The sequence below is a fragment of the Cygnus atratus genome, chromosome 9 (assembly GCF_013377495.2).
Source record: "Cygnus atratus isolate AKBS03 ecotype Queensland, Australia chromosome 9, CAtr_DNAZoo_HiC_assembly, whole genome shotgun sequence".
NCBI classification, from domain to species: domain Eukaryota; kingdom Metazoa; phylum Chordata; class Aves; order Anseriformes; family Anatidae; genus Cygnus; species Cygnus atratus.
In genome coordinates, this window is record NC_066370.1 from 9,512,557 (window position 1) to 9,540,139 (window position 27,583).

Below are 27,583 nucleotides of genomic sequence, written 5' to 3' on the forward strand. Positions count from 1 at the left end.
TAACTGAAGTCTAACATTGCTCCTAAGAAATTTGGAAGGAATATTCCACATGGACTAAAGCCTCTCAGCTCACAAAAAAGAACTTATTTGAAGTAAACCATTAAAGCCCATTTGTCAGATTGCAATTTGGGATCTTCAATTTAAAAAAAAAAAAAATCAAGAACAGAAGAATCATTTCATACACTCACATGAAAAAAATATTATACCTGTCTTCATACACACCTATCAAAGATTAGTTAGACCCCACAGGATTCTTAAAGTGAGTTTTATTAAGTATTAAAATTAGAGATGAACTGCATTGAGGAAACTCACTTGCTTCCTGCGGGCCAGTTCTTCTTCTTCCCGTCGCTTCCTCTCATCTTCCTGCTGCCTCCTAAGTAGCTCTTCTTGTTGCCTCCGAAGCTCCTCCTGCCTTTTCCTCTCTTCTTCCTCTCGTTTGGCCCTCATTTCCACTTCTCTCCTCTCTTGCTCTAGCTACAATTCACATAAAACTACACTCAGATGCAGGTAAGGTATTCCTACACCAATTCTCAGGGCTTCTCTGTTAAGATTATAGAACATAACAAATGAAGCCTCTGACTGATGCTCTCCCTTAATTGCAATGTTACCTATGAACTAGCTGCCTACTGGGGTCAGATTCCTGCAATACTGTCTAGGACAGTTTCTGTTCTATAACGAGCATCAGTTCTCTAGTAAGTCTTTCATCAACTGCTCCTTAAAACAACCTCTGACTTAAGAAGCTAGCAGGGACTTGCTTTGCAGTCATCATAAAATAATCAGTTTCCGGGAACATACAGAATCAGACAGGTCCAAACTTATCAAAAGAATTTAATCCTAGACTAACTGTGAAACCATCCCAGCAAATAGAACTAACTACTCCCCAAACCAATTCAGGTGAGAAGATGGTAGAACTAAGAGAATGACTAACTGCTCCTACTCAGGCTTTGCCATGAGAGCTCATGATGATACCATTTAAATCAAAGGTGGTTAATGAAGTGTTTTTTGTGTCTTTTGTTGTTTTTGTTTGTTTTGTTTTAAATGACAACTATAAAATACAACCACTACATTAGAGGTCAGTAGTACCTCCACAGCAATCATTTCCAAACAGCAGTCCAAAAGGATTTAATCACTGGTTTATATAACCCATTTTCATTGAAAACCCCATAAACAGAATATCTAATCAAATTGAACAGTGTGGCTTGAAGTTTAAAAAGCTAGAGGTCTTACATGAGCTCAAGAAACACAGCTACATTGCAGAACAGCAATGCCGACTCCTTAGAATACAAAACAGTTTCTGACCTTTGCAGCTTTGGCCTTCTCGAGCTGCTGAAGTTGTTCTAGAGCTGGTCCCTGAGTTGCAGTATCGATGGGGAGATCCCAGACACTGCTTCCTTCCCAGACTAGACAGTAAAGAAAACAAACATTTATAGGCAAAAATAAGTGCACCAATAAAAAATAACTGAAAGGGGAAAAACTTGTGCATGCTATTATATTTTATAAACTAAAATCATAATACAATACTTTTAGTCACTAGAGGGCCACCTTATCTTCTATAGAAGGCAGCTTATTCAACCAAAAAGGCTGTGTTTCCTACAAAATTCTAAACAAGAACCAGCTATTCCAACTCCTCCCATCAGAGGGAAACACCTTCACAACGTAAGGCTCAATCCCTTTGGATCCAGACTTCACATCACCGTGTGAGGAATCTTCGTATGACTCAACTGTAAGTTAAACAGCAATGCAAAGTAGCCTGAACCAGTTACAAAATACCGATGCAGAAATAATTTTTCCCAGCATCAAAAAGGGAGCAATTATCTCAACAAAGGTACTGCCTTTTAATCCGTGAACTTTTCTCAACAGACCTGACAAGTACTAAGCATCTTACCTGTAGGCTGTGAAGCTGATTGAAGTTCCCATATAGAGCCAGTGTCCGGCACTGACACAGACCTTGTAACAGGCGGCATCATGTTCTGTTCAGATATTCTGTAATACCAACAGGAAGAGTCAACATGCCACTTCCAGGGAGAGGAATGCTCTGAACACGCGTGAGATTCAGAAACTTGTAACATACTCCTTTCCTTGCACACCTCTATTTAAAACAAAAACGTGATGCGGACAATACTACTTGCTTGCAGAGTTCTTGCTCATCTCATCCCTCCTGCCAAATCAAGGACTAAGCCAGCTATACTGTTACAGCTTTGCATCTGCTGCCCATAGGCTAGCAGATATAAGTACCTAGCACTACAGAATTCAGTTGCCAAAGCCATTCTGTTACCAGCAAAACAGATCTGACAGAAAGGTCTCATTTCAACCATAAGATTTTCCTCATTTTCATACATATTCTGAGGTAAAAGCTACGTATATAAGGAAGTATTCCACATTCTGCAACTGCTTCATACTCATACAGTCTTTGAAAGATGTAATGCCCAAATATCAGCAAGCTTGAATATGATGGACCACTGACAAAGATTATAGTTACATACATATAGCCAGAATATACCAAGAATGCCATTCAGTTTAAGTCTGGGTTAACTCACCTTATCTTCAGGGCCTGGAACTGTTGCAAGAGAATAGCAAGCTGCTGCTGCTGCTGGGATGAGAGGGCTGCTTTTTGCTGCTGAGCCAGCACCTGTGCATATTGTTGTCTTCAAAAGAAAGCAGAGAATCACTGGTATTTTGTTCACTTCCTTACCTATATAATGACTAAGTTGCAGAAGTTGCACATCGATTCTTTCTCTAGGACTAATGCCCACTGACCAATTTAATGTACATGCTAATTACTAGAGGCAACCACAGAATGTGGGCCATGGAAAGACTTAAAATACAAGCACACAACAACCTGGCCCACATGCGCAGAACCAAATCTCTTTTCATCTTCTACTACACATACTGGTTATTTCTGTCCAACACAACACTACTTCCGTTTTTCTGTAAATTACATGCAGACTGCTCATATATGAATCTGGTACCTATACAAATCACTCTTCCCTAGTATGTCAAGACACTCCCTAGTGCATGGGCAGGGCTCATCTTATCAAATAAGCTGACAATCCATATTTAAAAATTATAATTGTGTTACATATTCTCAGAACCCCTTCAACACATGCTCTACCTAATTGCTTTCTTTTCTCCAGTCTCCTACAAAATAAGTTGTTATGAACTGGCCAGAATTGAAATGCAGCTGACAACTTTGACAAAAAAGTGGATGATAACCTGCTCTTCTCCAGCAGTTACCTTGCACTGATCTTTAAAAAATTGAGCAAATAGACCAAATAAGTTTCCAAAATAAGTTTATGGCCTTCTCCACCTCCAGTTGAGATGTGCAGCCTTCCCCTGCTCAAACATCAGAACTGCATTACAAGGAGAGCTGGGATTCAGTTTGACCCTAACAGCTGCCTATATAGCAAGTCCCGCCAAAGTAGCTATGCATGACACAGAGAAAGACTGCATAGTGTGCCTGAGGCAGCTGCTCTCTGCTCTAATCCGGTAGACTATCAGGCCTCTGGTGCTCAGGGAAGCAGGCTACTGCTGTTGGAGGTGAAGCACTACCACCCCCATTGCCCGAGAAAACAGTGACAAGAAGCTGAACCCTGATGATTAAAAACACAGAGAAGAACACAGCCACGGGAAGATCTCTGGAACTGGCAGTCTTACTGTATAAGAAGATGCTGATACTGGAGGTGCTGCATTTGGATCAGGGCCAATTCTTGTTGCCTAGTCAGACGCTCTTGGTCCAGCTCACCCTATGTTTAGGAATAAAACATTAAACTATTTTAACATACAGCAACAGTAGCATACTGCAAATGCAAGCAATATAAAATTATGTCCTGTTCTGAAAAAGTGAAGCAAATAGACAAACACCTAGACAAAGATTAACATTTACAAGCAGTGTGTAGTACAGTGAGTGAAATACACAACACTTCCACGTATCACAGCACAAAGACTAAGCATTACAGTCACACATGTGACAGAACTCCCATTCTTAAACTGAGTGTCTTTTCTCATCTTAAAAAACGTAATTCAACACAGGCTTCAACTTTAGTGCTCAGAGCACCTGCATTTAGAGGACAGATCATTTGATATGTACATAATTCCATTTCCATTTATTACAGGACTATTTGAATATTTTAACTATTTCATAATTACCAGATGTGGAAGTGGTGCTGGACCTGGAGTGAAGGGAACCCTGCCCCACATTTTCATGATGTCTCCAAGTGGCTGAAAAGTCTCATCACAGGCTCTCTTAACCAACAGCGACATAGTGAAATATCCAGCCTGGAACCACTCTGCCATCTCCTGATTACTGAAAGGACCTGAAATAACATCAACCAACACACATGGCGGGGGCAGGGGGAGGAAGAGGAAGGAAGGCCAAGTTAAGCTTAATGGAAACAAAAGAGCATGGTGCTTGTTAAAGTAATAGCACCTAGCATCAGGGGATTCTTATCCTTCTCAACCACTTGTCTGGACAGTCTACATTAGTCTACATGCAATGCTGGAGTGTCAATGCACATACCTGGATCACTACAGCGGCCACAACATTTGCCCTTTACTGAGAAGTGTATGATGGCTTTTACCATGCAACAGAGGAAGATGAGTCAACTCTGAGATGAATGGTGAGCAGCCACAGCACTGAGGGGCTCAATCCAGCTAATGTACATCCTGCCTTGCAGCAAAGCTCACTTCTTCAGGCTTAACATCAGATTAACAGTTCCAATTTCCAGTTCAGACCTCAGCAGTGCTATCAGCTAGCAGGTACTAAGATCCCAAGCACCACTGTGCCCACACACTGATCAAAGGTAACTAAGTGATCTTAGCCAGTTTCAACCCTTGCCTTCAATTTGGCAGAATTCACACGTTTTATACGAACTTTGCTTTGGAACTGACTAAACGAGCAGAACCCCCCTCTGGGTACAAGATTAAATTTTTAAAGATGTAAGGGAGAAACTGGTTTTCTCATTATCTCAAAAACCTACCAATCTCTCTTTTTCTTGAGCAAGATTTCAGTCACTCCCTTCAAAGGAGAAACTCCTTTTTCCTAATTCCACACATCCAACTAGAGACAAAGCCAATACAAAAAAAAAGTAAATTCTTTAACAGAATAACTACACAGAAGTGTTGCAAAAATATTTTCTGAAAAGCGCAAGTGTTTGTTCAGTAATTCTTGTCTCCTCTGTATGAAGTACCTTTAGAAGTTAATTCCTCACAGAAAATGTGAAACCACAAGCAGTATCCCAAGAGAAAATTATGTGGGAGCATTCATTTCTGGAGTTCAAATTCAAGGAATCGCTTGTTCCAACAAAAAGCTGTTAAACCATCACTGAGCATTAAACACCCAGTAGCAACTAACAGTCTGAAGCACACTGAGCAAGTAAAAACCCTATATGTTTTGCACACTTCAGGGTTTTCTGTTCACCCCTGGAATCTTAAAGACGTGTAACACCTGCAGGCAAGAGACTGGCACTGATCCCACAAATAACACACCCACAAATCCTATCTAGTTCACAGCTGAGGAAGCCATTTGCACTAAGCAACATTAGAGGTTACTACACATAATGAAATACAACAAGTAAGGAACTTATTCTTTAACTGCATTTTTGTGAGACAGCTATGCAGCTGCTTAAGCAGAGCCCTAAGACGTAAAGTGCTTTTGGAAAGGAAACATGCAAGTATGTACAGGAAAGGCCTGTTCCAAATTGTGTTGAAAAAAACGAGATGACTTAAGTGAAAATGGCAAGCATGGAACAGTTGGTATTACAGGAACTCATCATGCACCGGACTGCAGGTATGATTAAAATTGAGACTATGCATGAGCACTGGCTTGTGAAAATTTGTTCCCTTTGCTCTAAAGAAATTCTCCTTTCTTGAATACTCAATGTCTTTGGGCTGAGACTGGACAAGTGATTTCAATGTTTCTCATTGATTTTTCAAGACGTTTCAGCATTTGCAAATTCTTGTTTTGTTTCCCTTATTATCTGCAAATCTGAGTAACTGTTGGCATGAAAAGCAAGTTTAGTCTAACCTCGATTTACAAAAACATGAAGCAATGGCAAACCTTAGCCATAACGTTTAATTCTGGACACTGAGTATGCTGATGGGGGCAGTGATGGGTAGAAGGATCCATTTTCAAAACCTAATTCTATGGAGGTAAATTCCCTGTGCTGCCTTTCTAACAACAAACATCAGTATCTGCTGGTGGTAATTTTGTGGTGAAGTCTTTAACAACTCTGTGAAACAAAAGAGGAAGTGTAAAGGGCACAGACCTACCCTGAATTTCTCCTTGTGGATCTTTGTAGTACCACTTCTGCATGGCTTCATGGAACAACGGCATAGAGGAACCCTTTGCTCTGTGCTCTTGAATTTTTGCTGCTAGTCTTTCATCATCAACAGCACTGTCCTGCAGATATGCCACCATTTTCTCTGCTTGCTGCAGAAGACATCAAAACCACCAAGGAATACAAGATTTAGTTGTGTGCTGAGAGATTCCAAAATGACTGTGGTAAATACAACAAGCTTGTCGTACTGAGTGCTCAGGAGCTACGAACTACAGGCAACTCAAGGACTGGTGTTACAGCACCAGAGACCCTTAGCTCAGCCTGCCACCTTGTCAGAATCATGAATAAGCATAGTTTGCATGCTTAAGTAAAGGTTTAGAACAAGTATCTACAAGGTCCCACAAAGTATCATCATGATGAGGAACAAAACACGTATGGAAGCGATAGCATAGAATACGCTCTGCTTCCTGGCAGTCACTCAGCTTCCACAAATGGAGTTGGCACTTGGCTTACTTTTTTTTTTTTTTTTTTTTACATGCACATCAAGCATACCATGAAACAAATGATAAAGCTAATTGACAATATCCACAAGCCCTAGAACCTGTAGCTCTTGATCACTGGGTACAATACTGTTACTCGGAAAACTACTACCCTAACCTTGAATTATTCTCTGAGAAAATCATGGAGGGAAGAAACATTGCTTCAGAATACATTGCAGACTGTAAAATTTTATCTGCATTTTTGTTTTTATGCACTTCAAGTATTTCTTGCATTCCACATTCCTCCAGTCTCATGATTGTTAACAAAGGAATTTGAGAAATTTTACCTGCTCTAGGTGTTTGAGGCCTTCTTCATCATCTGGGTCAGTGGGAATGTTGCCCATGCCTGGAGCAGCTGTGACAGGTGTCTGAACTGGTCGCAGAGTAGGATTCGAATTGGAAACAGGAGGAGAAAGATGAGCAGGAGAAGCTGTGTCTGCAGAAATCTGTGGCAAAGGTTGAGCAGCAGAAGCCAAATCTAAAGAAAATTTTTAAGGTTAGCTCAGTATTTTTAACATAATTGAGAACAACTTTTAGAAACTTACTGTAGAAAGATTTCAACAGCCCAAAATTAGCACCAAAGCAGTATTTTCAGATCTTCCTGTAAATGACTGCACAGTGGTACCCTTTACTGCACAGGCACCCAGCCCAACCTTCAAGGAACAACCAGTTTAGTTCTAACAAATGCAGTACTCAGCACAGATCAGCACATCCTGTTCCTTGGCCACACGCATTTGTCCAGACTGCTCTGCTCTACCACAAGGCACACTGGCAATTAGCTCGTGTTTCACTGGACTGCATTGCAATTTGAAGTATAGGTGGGTGCACTGCAAGCATTTGAATTAGCATTTCCACTAAATCCTATTTGTATTTATTTATAGACCAACTGGTGAATTCTAGATTTTCATCACCATAACCCAATCCTTAAGGAAGGCTTGTAAAATCACAATGAGTAACAGAAACCTAATGAATTAATCAATTTTATTACCTTCCCCTCTGTTGGACATTTTGCCTGGTGGTGTATTCTCTGTTCGATTCTCTTTATCTTCTGTTTTTTCTGTTCTTTCTGGGACAGACTCCTCTTTCCTTTCAAAAAGGCTTGTCTGCAGTGAGTCTTGTGGCTGGGATTTTGGTGGGGTATCTGACCTGGCAGCTGGCGAAGATGTTTGGGCTGCTTCTTCTGCTGCTTCTGTAATATCGCATGGTTCTACTTAACTGAATTTACAGAAATTCTACACTGTAGCACAGAACAGATGCAAGAGAAGTCTGCCTTACCTGCCACTATTCTATCTGTTTTCTCCCCCTCTTTCTTAGTGGTCTTTTCATGATCTTTGGCTTCTTCATTGTGGCTCCCTTCAGAGTCTGATCTTTCTTCCCCTTCCTCCACAGGTCGGAAGTCCATTTCCTGTTCCTCTGGGATTGGCTCCTTCTGTACCTTCTACGAAGTAAACAAGCATCCATAATCCACCTGATGTAACAGGACATTCGCTTAAAGTGAATAAAACACACGAGACAGCTTTTTTTTTTTTTTTTTTTTTACCTTTAAAGAAAGAAATGCTCCAGAGGAGTCAAATGTTCCCATTTCTTCTTCTGCATCTTCTAAGCACCACTCAGGGAGGCTGTCCCTGTCATCATCCATGCTGCCACTCCCACACCGCACTCGTCGATAACCCCGTTCATCATCTCGTTCCCGGAAATCAAATTCAAACCTCCGTCTTCGCTCCATGTGCTCTCGCCAGCCTGCAGAACGAGGGCCATCTAAGGTGGGGGGAAAGTAACTTTACAAGACAGTCCCGGGGGTATTAGCTTACTTGGAACAGGTGGGTGGAGGTGACAAACAGTGACAAATTCACAAAGCCACTACGGGGTACAATCCACCTATAAAGCAGCATCTTAAAGGACAAGGGAAAGAAGAGGACAAACTTACCAATAAGGAGGAGACTTTTAAGTATTGTACATCCCCACACTATAAATAGTATTACGACCATTAAAAGCACCACGTAAGGCTAAAAAAGGTGGGCTACATCATCTACAACATCCTGGAGCAAAGTAAGGCAAACACTGGATGCTGATTGAGTTTATCAACCTCCTTCTACCAGCCACCATTGACTTAAAGATCTAAGATGTTACATTTTCTTCTACACCTGAGAAAACCACCCATGCTTTTTTTCCCTAGCCCTCAGAGAGGACTTTGTGCATATGCATGGAAAAGACGACTTATGACTGTTCAAGTTCTTCTGAAGGAACTAAGTCTCCTGAATGGTAATTTTCAGTCATGGAACTTGGAATGATAATACATAAGGGAAAGAGAAAAACTTTCCAAATTTAAGCACAACTTTAATTCCATTCTAATATATTCAGAAGACATCTTCATTCAGCCAAGCTTCACAAAATCATCTGACTGCAATATTGCTAACTTTATGCTGGAAAGAACCTTCAGCCAAAGAAAACAAATTGGGAGCAAAAGCATTGTAAACAACTTTCAAAGCTCTTCATCCAAGAGAAGCTATTTTTACCAGAAAGGTACAAAGTAGAAATGAACATATTTTAAGTTTTTAGTGCTTTTAATGGTGGCTGCATTCTGTTCTGGAAAAAAAAATGTCAAATTTTGTGCAGTCAGTGGAAATCAGCATTTAGTCTCACTGTGTGTCAAATGGTTACCAAAAAGTTAAGAAAAAAACATCCCCCATTCTGTTTGTTTCATATGAATGAGGCAAGTTTCTACAAAACCCCGTAAAGTATTAAGACTAACCATGCAAAAAATCCACCTTTGTCTCACAAGAAACATAACATGGCCCTCTGCAAATACTTTGAACTTTAATATTACATTTTATCAAGAAAACATGAAAGGTTAGACTTTAACAGAGCCTTTGCTATATTGTATGTGCTTATTTGTATATAATTTGTATACAATATAGCTTAATCTAGTTACACCTTCTAAAAAAATAAACATCTTAGTATGTGAAACTCAGTGTTCTGAGGCAAGCCTTTTCACGTCATTAATAAATAATGAACACTAAACTTGCACTTACTTCATCTGTCTGCTTTCAAATAGTTCTTAGCATCTCCTAGGCCTATTATGTCAACATCCTATTCATCAATAACTACTCAGAAGACGTGCAAGTAAAGATGAAGGCTCACTGAAGATGCACTGATGGAGTAAGTACTCCAGAGAGCTCAAGTAATAACCATTTCACGCACTGTCTTCTGAAAAGAATGCCAGCATCATGCTCCATGCACCTCTGCTTGCAGCTCAACCTTTGAAAAGCCTTTCAAAAATAAAAAAGAGCAGCAACCAGAAAAACATCTTTATGAAATTACAGATTAAGGACTCTCTAAAATGCTTTAAGACATAAGATCTTAGTAGAGCTGCTTAAGGAACACAAAAATCTTATCAGGGAAATTTTAGGCAAGAGATGATTCATATTCCTTCAGAATGACTTGGTAACAAAAAAAACAAATACATCATTCACTAGTTTTGAGACAAAAAAAGGTTTGCATCTGTATCTGATAAAATGGACTTGCTCTGCAAATTTCAAGGGCAATCACTGTATGAATACAACTGGAATAGGAGAAATAAGGGGCATTTTAGTAGGCAGTCACTAAATCATTAAAAGGATGGAATTTAAAGCTATGGTCACATTCCTCTTACAGATAGTAAACCCAGTTCAACAATCCTTTTAAGATCTATGATAAGAGTGGTACCAGGTTTACCCAGCACAACTAGCAAAACAACTTTTCCGTTGTAAAAAACAAGGAAAGAAAACTTCACAGACTTTTAGCAATAGCGCACAGACAGCAGCAGAAAAAAGTAGAAAACCCCATAAGTTCTGACTGGAAAAGCCTGGTAATGCAATCCAGACCATTTTCATGCTGCAAAAACAGACAAGTTTACATCCTTCTGCATTATGTGGCAGAGGGTGGAAAACAGTGTTGGGTTCATCTATTTTTAGTAGTCAGGCAGATTCCTTTCTTCGCTTTACTACCAATATTCAGAATTTTGCTTACTTGTAATTAAGTATAGCCATCTAATAAGGGAAGTGTTTAAACAGCACAGACACAAAACAGATTTCTTCTAGTACATCAAGGGACTTAGATTTAGATATAACTAAAACCACAGAACCATGCGTATGGACACAAGACTGTTGAAGCAGACTTAGTCCATCCTCTTGACCCTTTGTGCCTATCAAAAAAAGCATAAAATGAACAGATTAGGTCAGCCATCCTGCAGTAAACACAGCTGAAAGACCAAGAGGAATTCACAAGCTGGAAAAACTGCAGCCTGTGGGAATTTAACTATTCTCTGTTTAACAAGAGATGATGATAAACTCAGGCATGACAACTGCTATACTCTTCTAAACTGTTCTCACCCCGAAATAAAAATCAAACAGCACACAATCACCTAGGTAGCACGCAGAGCCAAGTCAAAGGAAGGTCCAACTAGACAGATGACAGTGATACTCTGAGAAGACATTTATTGATTTCTGGCAGGACACATCATCAGTACTATTATCTAACAGCAGGAAAAGTACAAAGAAGTAGTTTAAGCTACACCAATTTGAGTTAAACTCACTGTTTACTGCAAGGGTGCGATTAAAACTGTTTTGATGGTTCTGGAGCTCCTGCTAACAGGAAAACTCAAATACAACTCTGACCAAAGGTAAGAGACTAGCTATCAGCTCAGTTCTCTTTCATCTCAACATGAGCGACTTCTCTGCAGGTTATCAAAATTAAGAGGTATTATAAAAAGCCTGTTGTAAGAAAATTAACTTGTAATTTAAGTTAGCTGTCCACTACAGCAGAAATTCAAATAAGCAGTAGTATTCCCAATGATGGAAGTAAAATTAATTTTCAAAACCTTCCTCAGAACATCTTCCAAAAAAGAGTTAAGAAGATGAATGAACTTGTGAACTTCATTGTCTCTGTGCTTCCTTTTAAGCTGAAACATGCAGGCTTGCACTCTCAAAATACTCCACTCCTGGGTAACATGCTACATCTGATCATCATGAGGTACTATCTTAGCTGGCTTGTTATCTGAACTACATAACACAGTAGCAGTGTCTAACGAACAATCGTGACCAAACAGTGGGGAAAAGAAAATGACCTCCTTCAAGATTTGCCCTTTAGCCCTGCTCTAAATAGAAAGCATCTGATAATACATCTACCCTTGGGCTCACTGCTAAATTTTAGTACAAGCTAACATTTGTTTGAGGGCAGAGTAGTACATGGCTGTGGACAGGGTTAGAAATAGAGGTAACAGTTGCTCGCATTGTAGAACTTTAAGTCCTTTGGGACGTTCATAAGAGTGATAAATCCCATTGTGAGAGCAAATGTGACCGTTTATTTAATAATGAAATTAAAGAGAACAGTCATCCACCTCAGCCACAAAAGTGTCTCATGCTTCCTTTGTTTCCCTATGAAGGTGTAACAGCAGGAGAGCCACAATCCTCCCTTGGTTCCTCAGAAGCCTTGTGTAAACAAGAGATACTCCAAACCAAGATCCCACAAGATGCATAGTTGGCTAGCAGCACCTTGTCTTAGCAGCAGAAAAAAGCCTTGTTTCAGCCACATTACTCAACTCTCCTGCAACTCTGGCAGAACAATGCTGGTAAGCAAGTGAACCAGACTGACCTTGTCAGGCCAGGAAGAGGGACAGCAGCACCAAAGAGATGCCTGAAATTTAACAAGAGATGGGACATCCTTGTAACTACCTACAAGAGATACAGAGCAACTTATTTTGAGATCTTCCAAGAATGCCCGTTGGTATTGCAAGCACCTCTTGAAAACCAGAAAGAGATGAATAACCTGAATGGTTTAATATCAGCATTACTCCATAACCTTAGATACGCTCCCTAACACATGTAACTGCTCTCCCCTCAGCACTACCACCACAGAATAACAGTACTATGAAAACGTGATTTCAGACACCTGGTACACAACAGAGGCAAGCACATACCTGAACAACATTGCTTCATTAAATATATTAGGGCACTGAAGACATTAAAAAGAAAATAAAATGCTAGTATTTCTGTTCTCACTAATGGTTTTGTGATCAGGAGCCCCATGTAGGCTGACACAATACGTAGTTCTTTACTGTGAGGCACACTGGCACAGACTGCCCAGAGAAGCTGAGGATGCCCCACTCCTGGAAGCGCTTGAGGCCAGGCTGGATGGGGCCCTGAGCAGCCTGGGCTGGCAGGAGGCATCCCTGCCCAGGGCAGGGGGCTGGAACTATGTGGTCTTTGCGGTCCTTTCCAACCCAAGCCATCCTATGATTCTGTTCCTAACAACCAAAACTACAAGAACCTTACCTGTTTTTGGCCTAAGCCTGAGGCCATCTTCCTTCTCTCTACTTCATCCAGGCCCTGATTCACCCACTACCATTTCTCTATAACCATGGCTGTATTTTTACTCCTGATCTCCTCTCACCTGGACTGTGAGGACGCCACCTCTCACCATCCCTCCGTGACCCAGCCAGACGCCAGCCTCCTTCATCATCTTCCCCATTTTGTTCCTCCCTGAAGATGCGCCAGTTCTCGCTCTCAGAGCGTATAAACTCATGTTTCCTCCCCGTTGCTGCTGTCCCACCTTCCTCAAAATTCGGTCTCACTGCAAAGGAAACACATAAGTGAACATGCATACAGTCTAGAAAAATGCATCCAGTCTTCAGGCATCTAGAAACATGAAGTTTTTAATCTTGCTCCAGACAAAAAGCACCAGAAGGGGTGACAGGAGTCTAACAGAGGAATGGAAGTTTAGGGAAGGAAATGTCTGACAGAGGGAGACAGATTTAGTAAATTCCCCCACATCATAACGTACCTTGGGATGGAAAGACTGAGCAAAGGGGCATGGGTACACATACAAATACTATGCAGAAGAAAGCAACATATACAAGCAATTCTAACATGGATAGGAATGACAAAAGAAAAGATGACAGATTAAGAGACATAGGGAAACATAAAAGGTAAGAAGCCAGAGCATGCAGAAAGAGTAAACCACTGTATCATGAAAAGACTCATGCTAAAAGAAAGTGAGGATACAGTTAAAACTGTAAACATTACGCACATTTTACATAAACCAAAGATATTTTCTACTTGCATATTAAAAAGAATATGAGCTATGTATTTAATCCAATAAGATGTACTTCATTCTTGCAAAATTTTAGGAAGGATTTTAGGAAGGACTGAAAATCTAAAGTAGCATTAAGGATTAAACGAAGTGTTTTACAGTTACATGGTAGTGTTAACATTACCCTGTGAATACATCTTCTGGAGAGCTTAGGTCAGTATGTTAACACAAGTAATTATGCTCAAGCTTAAGGAGGAGCCTGCCAAAAATTTAGGAGATTGGATAGTCTTTTAGTTCCTCATTTACACTAAGGTGTATTTAAGATGAAACAGAAGTCCCAGGTACTTAACGAATAGCAACACTGTCACAAAAGGATGATATAGATCACTTTCATAAAAAGAATCCACATTATATGCCAGTAACTTGAGCTAGACACATGCTGCTCTTACTGTTGACTCATCCTGATGAGGAGCCGCTACTGCTGAAATAAACAGTAGTGCTAACTTCAGGACATATGGATCATGTATTTCTTCAGGTCTGTTTAACTGCATAGCACCAGAATTTTCACAGGAACCATGATGCCACTTGACTGATAGCATTAACCTAGCTAATTTGAAATTTTGTTGTTTTTGTTGTTTTTTTAGTAAGTATTCAACTACCAGAGAAAGGTACACTGAATTTTCCTTAGGTCTTAAAACCCACAAATAAAATAAAATATGTAGTATAAAGATTGTATAATACACCTGCTTGCTTAAGACGGGAAAAAAACGTCTGCATTAAGATTCCTGCAGTAGAAAACATTTAAGTGACATGTTAAAGAATTTAATTTAGGAAGGACCAGAAATTGTTCCCTCATTTTTTCCATCAACTGAAAAAGCTGCATGTGAAGAATGGGAAATGCAGAGAACCTGAAATGCTATGGCTTACAGTGTCTCCATTTAGAAGAATTCAGAAATTTTTCATACATAAAGATATTGCATTCTAGAGACAGAAAACAAACACTGCCTTTGGACCTTGCAGTATGCTCAAAAATAACCAACATCCCTTCTCCACCATCTCAAAACACTGACAGAAAATCCCTTTTCCTTTCTTCAGATCAAAGTTTTCCACTTACTATGAAAACCCTTTCAGGGAGAGACTGTGTTGGAAAAGTACAGGTGAAACTAAATCAGAGCACAAAACCCAAGATGTTTTCAGTTTCTTCCAGTTTCCCACATTTCAGGTTCACACAAAATACTTTCCTAACTGTCACAGGAACAAGTTTCTAGAAGAATTTATATATTAAGGTTGCATGGCCTTGACCTAGCAAGTAAATAGGAGAGGCAGGAAACACCCCAACAATTAAGACAAGAATTCTACCACCCTGATAGTCACCTGATGACCTCAGAAAGGTAACTCCGGCACACACTCTTTTTATGTTGTTTCTATGTAAAAAAAGGTTAAAAAGCACATGGGGTAATTTAAACTGTATCATCAGTATCAAGAGGCAGTCTCAGCTATGAAGCTGAGTATAACTCAGATACACATTTCCTTCAGCGTTGTGAACACCTGCCTAAGTAAAACCTCTGCACTTGCTGTGCTCTGAGAACGAAGTTTTTAAAACAGTGTATTTAGGGAAGTCTTCACCTAATAGAAAACACAACAGCAGAGCCAAGCTGTCAAAGTACACAGAGATCATCAATAGAGCAGCCCAGGCGAGAACTGCAGTCCAAGAGATCAGGTGAGCCTAAGAAACAGAGGATAACGAATATGGCTCATTCTTTCTCTGAATTTTTGAAAAAAGGCACATTTTATACATTTTATTCTGCAGCACATGACACAAGCTTGTTTTTCCTCACTGAGGGTTACCAACAGAAAAGTTATTCAATTAGCTATTTTCAGTCTTGAAAGTCTTACTTTTAAAGACGCATCTATTCTTTTCAGAAGAATTCACAGCTATTACCTGACACTCATTTAACACAACATTAATTTGGGAAGTTATAGGAGATCCTACCAATTAAGAAAAAATGTTGTTTCTTTCCATTGTTATTAAGACTCCCAAGACTGCTCTTTAACACTAGCAAGTTATCAGCCCATAGGCTCTATACTGCTGATGCAAAAACATTTGGGGTTTCAAAGTAAAAGGAAGTAGACTTCATAAAGAATATTATTTACTTTAAGAATATTGTCTACTTTAAATATAAGAGTGAAAGTCTACTTTGGCATTGAATACCCGTATCACTCATGATTTAGCCAAGTATGCTACAGGCATACTCAAGGCAATTCAGGTTTTCTTGTTCATAGTCCTTAACACAGCTGGTTTTGCTCCCAAGATTTAAACTGCCGAAGTCAGGTTTTGTGTCCTGAACATGCAGGAGATGCTACCCCCTTTTCCCACCATAAAGTCTGAAACACACACCTCCAAAGAGGTGACATAACTTCAAATACTGTTTCCCAAGACCAGAAAGAAGAGGGGATCCTGTCTCTCTTCTGGTTTTAAGTTATACAGTATTAGAAAACTAAGAAACAAGAGGAGAGTCACTTAAAGGATCAGCATTATATGTATGTGAGGATGGCATCACCTGTGATTCTAAAAACCTTTTTAAGCAAAGCAGCACTCCAGTGTGTTACATCAGGTGACTGACCTGACAACACGCTTCTGTGGAAACAAAGAAAATGCAGTGTATCGGGACATGCTTACCTTTCCTGGTACTGAGACACCACAGCAATCAATATTCAAAGACAGCAAGATAAGTGTCAAAACAGATCAGGCTATACGTGATATTGAACACGACCAACCAAGAAACCAGCTCTGTACAAAGTCCTAGTATATTGCCTTTGCAAACTGTTCCTAGATGTGAGAACACTCATTTCAGCTGAAATGACTTAGTTCACAGAGTCAGAATTTGGCAATGTTTTAAGGATGAAAAAAACGAAATGCAATCTATGGTTTTGCTTTGGACTAATTGACTGGACTTCCTGAAGAGAAGGAGCAATAAAAGGGCACCTCTGTTCAAGTCTGTCACAAAGCCAGCAATGGTGTTTACAGAAAACTTCAGATAGAGCCCAGTAGTATTCAGCCAAAAACAGCCTACAGCTGTGCAACATGGAGTGGAAGGGAGACTAACCATGAAGAGCAAGACTGGGATTTGGGGACAGTCCCATGGCAACGTGTTCACACAGAGGACTTATTGCTGTAACAGCAAGTAACTGACATTCCCCATGCTGTCCTGCCACATTTCCTATGACATGCTCAGTGATCGCAGAGAAAAAGCAGGAAAGCAATTATGGCAGCTACGCCATTTCCTCTGAACAGGGGAAAAACTAGGTGAGTCTACCAAGTACTTGAATTTGCTCTACTCCTTCTGCTACACACTACACATTTCCACAAGAATAGGATATAGGATAAAAAGAATCCTTTGCACCTTGTGTTTTTAAAGGTATTCACATAACTTCGCCCAGATTATTTTGTAGCTCAATTTACAGAAGAAAAAAACAAGTGGCCTTAAGGTAACGATTCCAAAGACATGCCACCTTCTCATCGGGACAGCACCTGACATGCTGGGGACAATACAGGAACAGATACATAGTAAAGTGACTCACTTGGAGCCAAAGCGAGTAACAGAAATCAGGAATTCTGATGCCAGTTTTTCATTCCATATTTTCTCTCCCTCCATAAATTCTCAATCCCAGCAGCAAGTCTCAAAGGCATACCATTCAAATATCACTCCATTTTTTCACTAAATCCACCATTAGCCACTGGCATGGGTATGCATGAGCCACTAAATTCTAAGACATGAACAAAAGACTTGAATTCTGTAACACACACCTGGAAATAACATACTATAGCTATTTCATCTGCTGTACAATCACCCTGTTTTCAAGATATTCAGTTGAGTCGGATTAGAAGACATTCAACTGGACACCATAAGCTTTCTACAGTGCAAAGTACGATTTGTAAGAAAATGCTGCTTTAAAAAAAATGCCCACATCACCCTACTGGTGAATAAGAGGCCTTCTTTAGAGGAAGTTTGATTTGCTGGAGTATAGAGGGAAGAGTCAAGGGCAGATCACATCACATTGTCCTAGCTGCTTACCAACGTGGTGGCACTACATTATTTGCACTGCTTCTGAAGGTCACACCATGCCTATCACCATTTTCAGTGCTGTGCCTGAACATGTATTAAAAATGTTCCATGCTAATGAAGCAAAGTATTAATGTTTTGCAATTTCGGGTTGGGGGAAGGTTAAAGAAAAAACGAGGGAGGATTTTGTTTCCTAAGCAGGAAAGTCTACATTAATAATTTTCCCAGCAGGCCTTCAGTAGTTTTACTGCAAACAACCACAGCCTTTGTTTCTCAGATCCTCTTACATCTGACGTTCGATCAAAGCCCTCACATCAGCAGCTCGCAAAGGGGGGGAAAAAAAGTGTGAACTACAACTGCATGACAATGTTGTCCTCAGAGTTCACTTTAGTAGTGCAGCATGACCGCCACTCCGCGCGTTCCTTCAGCTAAAACATCTTCCTTAGAACTCTTCTGGCTTGTTCCAATTTAAGTGAGAGAAAAGAGCTCAAGTGAAAATGGTTTCACTTGCTACATGGAATCAGTTTCACCACATCTTTAAAGGCAGCAACTTTCCAAATCTGTATTGTTTCATTCCCAGGCTTTAGCAAAATCCTATGATTAATTCCATGTTTTCACAAAGGAGCAATGTGGAGGTGCAATAGAAGTGGCCGGATCTACATCTTCTGACTAGCATTAAAGCTACATACAGTTCAGCAACACCTTCTGGAGACCACAGGCTATACTATTTGCTGCAGCCCCTGCCTTTTTTTTTTTTAAATAAAAAAATAAAATAAACTACTGACACTCAGGAGCTTGGGACTTAATTAGAAGAGGAAGTAGCAGCACTAGAGAAGCAGCAATGAGACTGTTTCCCTTTTCACTTCAACAAACAGTAGTTGACACTGGTTAGGAAGAAACTATCACAGAACAGTTTGTATTTTAGCAACATCAGAGCTTTTTCCACTCAGCTTTTCCAGAGGAATTTTGGCCATCTGAACTTTCAAGTAAAACTTTTAAGATTATACAAACCTAAATAATGATCTTGATTAAGGAGGGGAGAGGAAAATGCACCCCTTCTCCAAGTAATGGTTTGAGGATTTCTCCTTGGCTCCTAGGGGTTTGTGTTGGGTAAAGAAATGCTCCTAACAAACCAGCATTCTTTTCCACATGATCAGAGCTAACTGGCCCCCCTGCAGGCAAAGTGACCAATCGAATCAGCTTCAGATGAAAACCAACCCCCCTGCATTATAAACAGAGGAATGAGACATACAAACCCCCTTTTTTCCCCTCCTTTTTATTTTCTTTATTTTTTAAAAGGAGATCTCTACCAACCATTTGTAGGAAGTTTCTTGCCAGTGCTGGCCCAGTCCCTTCTCTGGAGCCCAGGTGTTCCCCTCCTCCTGCATACAGGCAAACCCTTCCAAGACTGGTAAGTACACAAAACATTTTTTTTTTTTCCTATCGTACATTTAGAAATTATTCTGTCATTCCATAATGAAAGAAACTGAAGTTGCTTCTCAGGGGACAGTTTTATTTCTAAGACTTGCCAAATTAAGTATCAAAAAAAATCTACTGAAAAGGAAAAAACTCTCAGATGACCATGGGCATAACAGCACGCAGCAAAACTAAAGTCAGCATGCAATGTTCTTTCAGAAGGCTTTCAAGATGAGAAGTACTGGTAAGACTCTGCACTGCTCTGCCAACAAGGGAGCGTTGCAGCCTACTGCTAAGGTAACCAGGTGTTACGCAGACAAGCGATAGGAGAAAGTCATCTTCCTCTTCTTGCTGTGTTTATCAACTCAGCATTTAACTGCAGTTCCATCATAAATTAAAAAAATAAGCTCCATCTATTCAAGCCCACTTTTATCATTTCCAATTACATCTCATGCCTTCGATCACTTTCAGTCGCTGTATTCTGACTGTGCTTATGAACATGCTGTTGTGAGCTAGCACTACTGCTTAGGGAAACATGCATGAGCAAGTATGAATTCCCACATCCTAGAAACTGTCATTCTAGACAAGCCCTCGGGGAATCTGCATCACATAGTGCAGGACTGCTCTTCAAAACCAGCTAGTTCCACAAAAATGAACAGCAGACTTCTACAGCCTTACATCAAATAACATCCTCACTCAACTCTAAACTTACTCTATTATTGTCATTTTGTATTAAGTATTCTTGGTGAAGTACTCAATATATACTAGCACTTTAAAACCTTAATAGTGTTTTACCAAAATAATTTAAAGTTCTTCTGCTTTTCTAAAGGTGCCCAGACTAGTTGGCCCAATGCTTAGATGCTATTTCATAATAATTAGGCTTTGAACATGCTATACTACGTGAAAAAAACATTATACACAAATTGTACATTACAGACCTTCCCAAAAATCAAGTCTCTAAGAAGTCTTCTGTTCTGTCCCATAAAGACATACTCTACTCATCCATCTCATCCTTTTTTTTAGTGCATTCTATATTAAACAGTCACAGAATGTCAGAAGAACAAGCTCTCACATCCAGTACTTTGTGCTATTTGCTTTGAAAAGCATGACTTGGGCTCAGCAAATTCAAGTTCTCATTTTTACTACTACTTTATACATGTATCAAGTCCTGAAAACTTATCTTAATTCTGCAAACCACTTGGAAAAAAAGGTTCTGTCACAAACCACTCTCATTCATCTAAATGAAGAATTAGCTACAAAACCTAAAGGACAAACATGTTTGAAATGTTAACTATCCTACTAACAGCTGCAGCATAAATTTTCAATTAAAGCAGCTATACTAACTGAATTTCCTCCCACTTTTCTAAAATTGTCCCCTAATGCAAATTGTATGATCCAGTCATGCGGTCAATGCTGGAAAAAAACTTTTCCTCATGTTAATATCAAAGCATCAAGGATTGCCAATCAATGGAAAAACAGTAATACTGAGATTTTAATAGCATGAAAGTGCCTTGAACTGGTAAACTTAGTTTGTTCCTGTTGCAAAGTCCAGGGGCAGTAACACATCTGAATGATCAAAAGCTTACAGCAAGCAACTAGATGTTTTAATCTGAAACAACCACAAGATTACCTGGACCCAGGTCAAGTGAAGAGGGAACGTACACACTCTCGGAAGGGGCATGCCAGTATCACTTGGGTTCTAGTAAATCTTCAAATTCTGCTACACTTGTAAGCAGGTTTTACAGTTACTCTCAGCCAACGGCAGGCCCTCTTGACTGCTTTGCTGTTGTAATGAAGCAGGACACTACCCCAAATCCCTTCCATCGTCAATTGGAAAAGATTTGGTGAAGAGTGGAAGTTGGGCACGTATGGTAACACTGTAAAAGTCTCTCCTGGACAAAGCTCCACACAGAGACATTCAGGCTCCTTAAAAGGGTTGCAAGTGCATTAGGTGTACCAAGGCAAAATCAGGCTGAAAGTGTCACTTTACAGTGCCTTCAACTGGGAAGGCAAACAAAGAAAAATGAAGACTGCTGCAAATGAGTCCCTACCAATCCTACTGGAGTTGTAACAGCTGAGCTCCTGCTGTCAAGAGAAAAGCTAAGTAAGGGATGCTTAAAAGATGAGGGAAGCACTGCAGTAGTATAAAGCCGCAATGATACTTCAAAAGAAGCTTCACAACTCAACACAGACTATCTCAATAAGAAAGGCCAAGTGCAGGAGGACAGGTGTGTTGGATCACAAATTTCAGAAATGCAAACAATATTACAGAGCTGTGAGACAAGATTTTTATTACATACATACCAGTGGCATGTCAAGTCAGTTTAGAACCTGTCTAACTGCTACATGAAACCGCAGTACTCACCTTATCTTGATCTGTCTTACAAGATTGCATAAAAAAGCCAGAATGAGGAACATTGGTAGTAAAGTAAGAGGTTTAAAAACAAAAACAACTAAAAGAATTGCCAAACACACTAGAGTTGGTGGTAACCACTGAATTTTCAGAAGACTGGAAATTTTAGAAAGGATTAGGATTGGAAAGGATTAGAAACACTGAATGCAACTTAAAGACTGGTCAGCAGGTGAAGAGAGGTTTAGACATCATATTTAACAGTTCCTGTCTTTCCACTGAGGGGTTATCAGAAGGAACAACTCAAAGTCACAGTTTCACAAGCCAGCAACAAGGAAAAGCCAAGCCAGACAAATAGCACAACATTAAGGTTAAAAGATGACATTAGAGAAACTTAGGTTGGAAATTCTGTGCATTTAGCAGTGGAAACGTATTACCCAACAAACAATGCAGAAGTCAAGGTTGCCTATCTTTCCTAAAACATACACTGTTGCAAACCAGGGTTGATGGGGGGATATAAAGGAGCATGCTGTGCAGTGGACTGGATCAGACCAGGTGTTCTAAACTGTACCTCCCAATTTTATTCATCAGCATCGGAGAAGAGGATATTTAAATTTCTGACTACAATGGACAAGCAAAAAAGTATTCAGAAAACTGTAATTCTAGTTCAAATCTGAAGTCACGTTCACTATTAAGTCGACTGTTTTTGCAAATTCAGAGGTCTGATCATCCAGCCTGAGCAAGCTATTTCCCAAAGGGCAGCTGTTCTTTCACCTTTTGTTCTGAACCAATTGCATTGCTCTTGGAGCCTCTTTGCAGTTTCTTAGCAATTTTCCCCCCAAGAAGTTCAGACTTGTGGTTCTTAAAGTCATTAACAACAACTGCAAAAAACAGGAACAGTTTTTGAAACAAAGCTTCCAATGTTATGGCTGCCATCTCATCAGCTACCTAATATTTTAAGCAGTCCTAAGCACGAAAAATCAGAGGCCTGTATCAAATGAGCCCCGAGCAGTTACCTGGTTAACCTCACAGGCAATTCCCCTGCTCAGAGTCTTAAGGAGCACCGAAAAGGGACCACCGTAAAATGCAGTGCTGGAGACTAGCAGAGGTTCTCTTTCCCAAGTACCTTTGAATTGTCAGTAATGGATCTTCCTCCACAGAAAACATCCTAGAAAGCCTGATTACGAAGACTGGCTAGATTTTTTCAGAGCTTTAAGTGAACATTAAGTGATTAACCACCACCCTAGAAAGCTCCTTAATCAACAAAATTGAGACACTACAGTACTGACAGAATTTTGCTGAGAGCAAAGTCTGCTGCTTTTGAGTACTTTACCTTAACATTGGTATTTACCTTAACATTGATGTGTGGAAGATCTGAAGCATAGCCAAGGAAACATATTACATGAAGTATGTTTTTCTTTTCCTCTTACTGTATTTAACGCTGTAAATGAGGATTCTGTCAGCAACCAGTCAGTACCACATTCACATTCTCTTGGCATATGTTTTACAAGCCCAAATTACATGGAGGCTATGAAGCAGATGCTGCCCTCCAAAATACCATGAGAATTTACACACACTAGTTTTTTTTTTTTCCCCCAAGAATGCATGACGTTGCACCCAAAGGCATTTTGCTCTGCAAGTGTTCTCCTCTATTCAAACAAGGGAGTGCTTCTTGTAAGCACTGATCACTCTAAGATAAAACCAAGGCACCACCCACAGTTCATTCTGCACATGGTCCCCACCATCCTTCCTATTTAAAGGCAACCATTTTCCAGCTCCTTCAAGGTAGTGCTCTTCTAAATCTCAGTGTCAGGACTGTGCTTTACAGCCAAGTCACTAATCTCCTGGTACATGAAACATCTAAAATTGTACTCAGGCTACTGTAAATTTCATAACAATGCAGCAAGACTCAAAGTTATTTAGAGAGCTATAGACTGACTACACCACAGATCAAATGCAGAAGAATGTGGGGGGGAGGAGAGGGGTTGTATGCTGTATGGACTATGGACAGAACACACTCACCCTACCCCCCCAGGAAACAGTTGTACAGATTAATCTCAGAAAGGACACTGTATTCTTTGGGCACAGGGAATGGTTTTCAAACGTTTACTGCAGACATAGAATGGAAAGTGGAAAAAATATCAGATTCCACTCAAGCCATCAGCTACCCTAACTCCTTTGACTACAGCATGGATAGTAGAAATAGTTGAATGACTTTGAGAACCTACAGAAGTGAAAAAAATGATATTAAGCAAACTAGCTGTGATGTTAATCCTCATACTTCAGTATGCATTAAGCATAAGTAGAAGCCAAAGAATGTTTTGTAGTTACTTAAATTTATTATCAAGATGAAGTACACGGTCACGAAAACCACTGGTTTACAGGATCAAAGAACACATGACAGATGTGGAGGTCTTTCTTGGAAGTCTTTTCCAGCCTTAATGATTCTATGAAGGTTGGATGTGGTGCTTAGGGACATGGTTTAGTGGGTGATATCAGTGGTAGGGGGATCATTGGACCAGATGATCTTGCAGGTCTTTTCCAACCTCTATGATTCGATGTCATGTTATACCTTTCATCAACTCATTCCCGCATTCAAAATCTTTAAATCTTATGTATCAACATAAAACTAAGATGGCATTCTTGGGTTGGGGGGAATCCAATTCCTCTAGCCTGTATGTACACTTGTATTACACACTGAGATGGCTGCAATTCAGATAAAGGTCTAAATTGATGAGAAACATACAAATTTGATTAAACATACCATGTAAAACTATGACTTCCAGAAATTACATATATTTTGAAAATCCTCTTCTATTCTGTTAACAATCATCCTCACAGCCATCTTTAAGTAGGTCGCGCACATTATGATGTCATTTTACATGAACCCATATTTATTTTAATTGTACCACGTGAACATTAAATATTTAGTATTAGTAAAATTTATGTATTTGGGTGGCCAGTGTCTTTTCAAAGACACTCAGCATCTCTGACAAGTTTGCTAAGTTTTGAGGTATAAAATTAAACTGTGAAGCCTAACACAAACACATACAAATATCCATTTTGCTTCCCAAATATCCAATTCTACCTTCACCCCCCTAACGCCCATACACTTGCTAACCTATTTTCTTTCCTATTTGGACACAAATAAAAATACACTGCTTTGGCAGACTTAAGTTTCAAAGTATATCAGTGCATTTTCAGTATTGGTTTCCTGTTCTTTCTATCCTATGCTTCCAGAAATGAACTCGAGGCTCACAGAAACAGCTATGCCCTGAATACTGTAATTCTACTTAGTGGGTACAGACAGCAGTCATTTCCTGAGCTAGAAAACTCTGAAAGGAAATCTGTTTTGTTAGAAATTTGGCAAATTACAGCATCCCCTAAAAGGCATAATCATGTTAGAAAATAACAATAAACATTATTTTCACAGTAGCATTAATAGTATGCATAATAGTATTGGTAAACTACTATACTCTGCTTTAGTTACAAAAATTAAACTGATCATTACAGAGCTGAACCAGTAAAAAACAAATCAATTTCTTCTCAGATACTATGTGCCTAACTCCTTCCCCTCCTTCAAAGAGTTAAAGCACGTGACTCAAATATAAATTTAGGAAGGTAAAGTATGCAAGTCTTATATGAATGACTAAGCAGGGAAAATTTGAAAAGTAGTCAGATTTTTAAACTTAATCTTTTTTTAGCAAAGTATTACCACAAACAGTGGTAAATTCCACTCCAAGCTCCTGATTTAATCTTCTCCGGATTGCAATGTATAAGCCCTCCTTTGTTGGCTGCGGTATTTCAACCCCTGCTGATGTGTCAGAAACTGTGAACATTAGGCAAAATACAAATAGGCTGCATTGTACCAGACTATTTTCCTTTTTTCTCTTTTCCAGAAGATGAGAACAGATATGATAGAGAGCAATAACACCAAATCCAGTGCTCCCCTCCTGACCCAAAGATACCTGAGGATGGTCACAAAGGATGGACACAGCACATTCCAGATGGATGGTGCCCAAGGAAAAGGTCTGGCATACCTTCGAGATGCATGGGGAATATTAATGGACATGCGCTGGAGATGGATGATGCTTGTCTTTTCCGCTTCTTTTGTCATTCACTGGCTAGTCTTTGCAGTGCTTTGGTACGTGCTAGCCGAGATGAATGGGGACCTGCAGTTGAACCATGATTCTCCACCTGACAACCACACTATATGTGTCAAGTACATCACCAGTTTTACAGCTGCTTTCTCTTTCTCACTGGAGACACAACTCACTATTGGTTACGGCACTATGTTCCCAAGTGGGGACTGTCCTAGTGCTATTGCCCTGCTCGCAATACAGATGGTCCTGGGGCTCATGCTGGAAGCCTTCATCACAGGTAACCTTTCACATTCAATCTTTAGCTACAGTAGGTTTAATGAAGCCATTAAATAAATGAAGTCAGAAATAAATATCATACTGATATTTAAGAGAAAAAAGAGTTAAGATCAGTCACTAAAAGGATAATGAGACTTTAGCTATGTAATGTTAAACTCCTTTCGTTAAAAGGCATAAATTAGGTGGTGACAAGATTTGTATTAGAAAGTTCCACTATTTGTTGCTTGATACTTGTGGTAGCTCCCCACTTTACAGTCTTAAATAACTTCTTATACCATGATCTCTTCATGAAGAGAGACTCTTTTCAATGGAATTAAAATGTATAAAAATCAATTTATTTTGATAGTTATAAAGTTTCTTTTTGTGTAGGTGAAGTATTTTCGATGAGATTTTTATTCATCTTTAACTCAATATTCCCCAGTACCCAATGTAACAAAAAATTTTAGGATGACAGTCATTTGGAGATATTTCAAGTTTCTTAAAATAATTTTCAGGTTTAAAGTATTTCAATAGAATTAAATAAACAGGTTTACTGTACATTAAGAAATATCTTCTTCAGTGGTAGCTCACCAAGATTACGTACTCTTGCTAATTATAGTATATAGTAAGAGTACAGCTTAACAGTTTTCAAACAACACAGGCTGACACTAGGAAGACCAGATGCACCCAAGTCTGTTTCTGATCCTTTGGACTGCTTTACCTCGCTCAGTGACTGTAGCCAACCAACCCAGGCACAATGCTCATATTCACCACGTTCCTTCCTATGAAACAGGTGCTTTTGTGGCAAAGATCGCCCGACCGAAGAACCGGGCGTTCTCCATCCGCTTCACCCGCTCTGCTGTAGTGACCCACACAGAGGGGAAGCCATACCTCATGTTCCAGGTGGCCAACACACGCTCCAGCCCACTCACAAGTGTCCAGATTTCTGCTATTCTTTACCAAGAACAGGAGAATGGTCAGCTGCACCAAACTAGTGTTGACTTCCACCTAGACAGCATTACTTCAGGCGAGTGCCCTTTTTTCACCTTTCCACTGACCTACTACCATTCTATCACTCCATCCAGCCCACTGGCTGCTCTCCTCCAAAGAGAGGCTGCTCACCATTTCGAGCTGGTCGTCTTTCTGTCAGCTGTGCAGGAGGGTACTGGAGAAATGTGTCAAAGAAGGACATCCTATCTCCCCTCAGAAATCATGCTGTACCATCGTTTTGCTGCTGTGCTAGCCCGCAGTGCCAAAGGTGAATATCAGATCAAGATGGAGAATTTTGACAAGACAATTCCAGAGTTCCCAGCTGTGGCTGACTCCAAGAGTTCCAAAAGGACTGCCAAGGAGATCCGCATCAACGGACAGCACGCCGACAGCTTCCAGCTCTCCGAGACTGGCCTCACAGATTAGACAGAACAGACTTTGAACTTTGTGTTTTTTTTTTTTTTAATTATTATTACATTAAAATTTCAGGTCCCATTTACAACCTTCCTTCCTTGGCTGCCAC

At 39.9% G+C, this 27,583-nt stretch overlaps 2 protein-coding genes across 7 annotated transcripts in view; one reads left to right on the forward strand and one right to left on the reverse strand.

The window, feature by feature from the left end:
• Window positions 1-27,583, reverse strand: part of GIGYF2 (GRB10 interacting GYF protein 2) — a 78,831-nt gene that overhangs the window by 14,418 nt on the left and 36,830 nt on the right. For 3 of the 6 annotated variants that reach the window (XM_035544761.2, XM_035544757.2, XM_035544759.2), the window contains 12 exons: window positions 13,244-13,423; window positions 8,355-8,554; window positions 8,090-8,252; window positions 7,803-8,003; window positions 7,102-7,292; window positions 6,268-6,427; window positions 4,147-4,313; window positions 3,655-3,743; window positions 2,538-2,645; window positions 1,886-1,983; window positions 1,300-1,400; window positions 313-474 (listed from right to left, as the gene is read on the reverse strand). In XM_035544761.2, the coding sequence (XP_035400654.1) occupies window positions 313-474; window positions 1,300-1,400; window positions 1,886-1,983; window positions 2,538-2,645; window positions 3,655-3,743; window positions 4,147-4,313; window positions 6,268-6,427; window positions 7,102-7,292; window positions 7,803-8,003; window positions 8,090-8,252; window positions 8,355-8,554; window positions 13,244-13,423 (1,820 nt within the window). Of the gene's footprint in view, window positions 1-312; window positions 475-1,299; window positions 1,401-1,885; window positions 1,984-2,537; window positions 2,646-3,654; window positions 3,744-4,146; window positions 4,314-6,267; window positions 6,428-7,101; window positions 7,293-7,802; window positions 8,004-8,089; window positions 8,253-8,354; window positions 8,573-13,243; window positions 13,424-27,583 lie in introns of all 6 variants that reach the window. The other 3 variants (XM_035544760.2, XM_035544755.2, XM_035544758.2) reach the window with 1 other exon arrangement.
• KCNJ13 (potassium inwardly rectifying channel subfamily J member 13) lies at window positions 25,615-27,486 on the forward strand. Its single transcript, XM_035544565.1, has 2 exons — window positions 25,615-26,092; window positions 26,864-27,486. Exons 1-2 carry the CDS (start codon window positions 25,615-25,617, stop codon window positions 27,484-27,486), a joined length of 1,101 nt encoding a protein of 366 aa, XP_035400458.1.

What these genes read in the sequence shown, in the direction of transcription:
- KCNJ13 (XM_035544565.1), top strand. Translation starts at nt 25,615, where the DNA reads ATGAGAACAGATATGATAGAGAGCAATAACACCAAATCCAGTGCTCCC. An exon ending in GCTGGAAGCCTTCATCACAG is followed by an intron (nt 26,093 to 26,863) that starts GTAACCTTTCAC and finishes CCTATGAAACAG; the next exon opens with GTGCTTTTGTGGCAAAGATC.